This window comes from Trichosurus vulpecula, chromosome 3 (assembly GCF_011100635.1).
Source record: "Trichosurus vulpecula isolate mTriVul1 chromosome 3, mTriVul1.pri, whole genome shotgun sequence".
Taxonomy (NCBI): domain Eukaryota; kingdom Metazoa; phylum Chordata; class Mammalia; order Diprotodontia; family Phalangeridae; genus Trichosurus; species Trichosurus vulpecula.
In genome coordinates this window covers 125,878,073-125,880,659 of record NC_050575.1, presented here as the reverse complement: position 1 = coordinate 125,880,659, position 2,587 = coordinate 125,878,073, and the positions used below count along the sequence as shown (strand labels likewise).

The 2,587-nt window shown below is 39.5% G+C and overlaps 1 protein-coding gene across 1 annotated transcript; it reads left to right on the top strand.

The window, feature by feature from the left end:
• Positions 1 to 1,254: 1,254 nt before the first annotated feature.
• Positions 1,255 to 2,202, top strand: LOC118842192 (olfactory receptor 1G1-like). The gene has a single exon (XM_036749798.1). It carries the CDS (start codon positions 1,261 to 1,263, stop codon positions 2,200 to 2,202), a length of 942 nt encoding a protein of 313 aa, XP_036605693.1. The 5' UTR covers positions 1,255 to 1,260.
• The last annotated feature ends 385 nt before the right edge of the window (positions 2,203 to 2,587 follow it).

The following is a 2,587-nucleotide window of genomic DNA, read 5'->3' as shown; positions in this document are numbered from 1 at the left end:
AATGCCAACATCCTCTACATCAAATAGACATGTCCCAAGGCAGGTATAATTCTGTGATTCCATGTTCATGTATCATCTTTATTTCTTTAAAAACTAAAGATACTAATTCAACAATTATTAAATATGTGGTATGTGCAGAGTAATCTCCTAAGTGGGCCAAGAAAGATACAGATAGAATGGAGCCCTTCAACAGACTATCCATAGTCTATACACTTAGAATGCATTCCTTCCTCACCTTTACCTCTTAGAACTTCTGAGTTTTCTTCAAAGCTCAGATTAAACATGACTTCCAGATTCCCCGTCCCCTAGCTGCTAGCTGCTCCTCAATTACCTTGGATTTATTTTATATATAGATATAGATATATAGATATATATAGATATAGATACATATGTATATATATACACCTACATATGTAGATATCTACATGCTGTCTCTGTTGACAGAATGTGAGCATCCTATGGTCACGGATTATTTCTTTATGGTCTTTGTATCCTCCATACCTAGCACAGTTCCTGGTACATAACAGGTCTTTAATAAACACTTGCTGATTGACTGACTGACTGATGCATTTGTTGACTGGATGCAGTAAGGTTTTGTGCAAAGCACTAGATTGTCCATCTGTCCTACAAAGACATAGACTCTAGTACCAGCTTTGCCTCTTGTAAGCTGTGTGACCTTGTGAAGGTCACTTTACCTCTATATACCTCACTTTCTTTACATATAAAATGGGATTGATCATAAGAACATTACCTACTTACCTCAAAAAGTAGTTGTGAGATAGTAATGAAAGAATGGATGTAAAGTGTTTTGTAACTTTTAAGTTCTCTGCCAGTACCAACTATTATTAATAGCAGGTGTTCATGAAATTGTTATTTCATTCTCAGTAGAAAATTAATGTAAACTTCTTGCTTTGGGAACAAATGGTGGAAGGATAAAGTTTAGGAGTTGTAGTAAATGTTCTCTATGGTCCCTCCTTTCTAGCTCTGATATTTTATGTTCTAGAGTGTTTTCTAGCTCCAATGTTCTATTTTTAATCATTTATAGCTCTAATATTCTATGTTCAACTCTCTAACATTCTCTCCAGCTCTAACATTCCATCTTATATTTTACGTTCCATGTTCAATGGTTCTTCCCCTAGAAACATTCTGTATTCTAGCATTTTGTATTTTAAGGTTCATCTTGATTCTTGATAAATGTGAACTGTTGTCAAATCGTCAACTGATGTCCTGCCTCTCCTTTCCTCAGTTACAGCAGAAAAAATGGACAGAGGAAACCAGACAAGAGTCTCTGAATTTCTCCTCCTCGGGCTCTCTCAGAATTTGGAGCAAGAGCTGATTCTCTTTGGCCTATTCCTGGCCATATACCTTGTTACAGTAGTGGGGAACCTTCTCATCATATTGGCTATCTGCTCTGACTCCCATCTCCACGCTCCTATGTATTTCTTTCTGGCCAACTTCTCTTTCACTGATGTGTGTTTGTCTTCTACCACAGTGCCAAAGATGTTGTTCAACATTCAGACTCAGAGCCAAACTATCCCTTATAGTGGGTGTCTTGCCCAGATCTTCTTTTTCTTGTGGTTCATTGGGTTGGATGTCTTCCTCCTAGGGGTTATGGCATATGACAGACTTGTAGCTATCTGCCACCCTCTCCACTATACTATTCGAATGAGCCCCCAATGCTGTTTCCTGCTGGTGGCTGGATCATTGGTCCTGGCTCACTTATATTCCTTGACTCATACCATCCTTCTAGTTCAATTACCCTTCTGTGATTCTAACACTATTCCCCATTTCTTCTGTGAGCTCCTCCCTTTGATGAAGCTCTCCTGCTCCCAACCTTATGCCAACCAGTATGTGCTGATGTACTGGGGTGGGGCCTTAACTATCCTGATCCCCCTGATGATTCTTGTTTCCTATGTCCGCATTGTGACCACCATACTCCGTGTCCCTTCAGTGAAGGGAAAATGTAAAGCATTCTCCACCTGTGGCTCCCACCTCACTGCCGTTTGCCTGTTCTATGTGGCTGCCATTGGCGTATATTTCATTCCCTTTGAGGCTGACTCAGCTGGAAAAGATAGATTGGCAGCTGTGATGTATGCTGTGGTGACTCCCATGCTGAATCCCTTTATTTACAGTCTGAGGAACAAGGACATGAAGGAGGCCTTAGGAAGGCTCCTTAGTAGAAGGTCATTGTTATTTCAATAAGATCAAATTCAGAATTTGGGGGAGTCCTGGGGACAATTAGATTTACCCAAGCCAGCATGACAAAATGTGAAACAAGGAATAGCCACATCTATGAGACTACCCTGAAAGGTCTTGAGCAGAAGAAAATACTTTATGAAAACAAGGAGTTGGGGTAAGAAATGGAAGAGGTGAAAGATAATTATTATGGAATCATAGAATGATAGAATGTTAAAGCTAGAAAGATCACCTTAGTGATCCTGGAATATAAAGCCAGATGGGAAATAAAAAATCATTTAGTCCAATTTCAAATTCCCACCTCTACTATTTACAGATAAGGAGACTGAAGCTCAGAGAAACTAAGTGACTTACATAAGGTCACACCATTCATAGATAGCAAAGTGGTGAG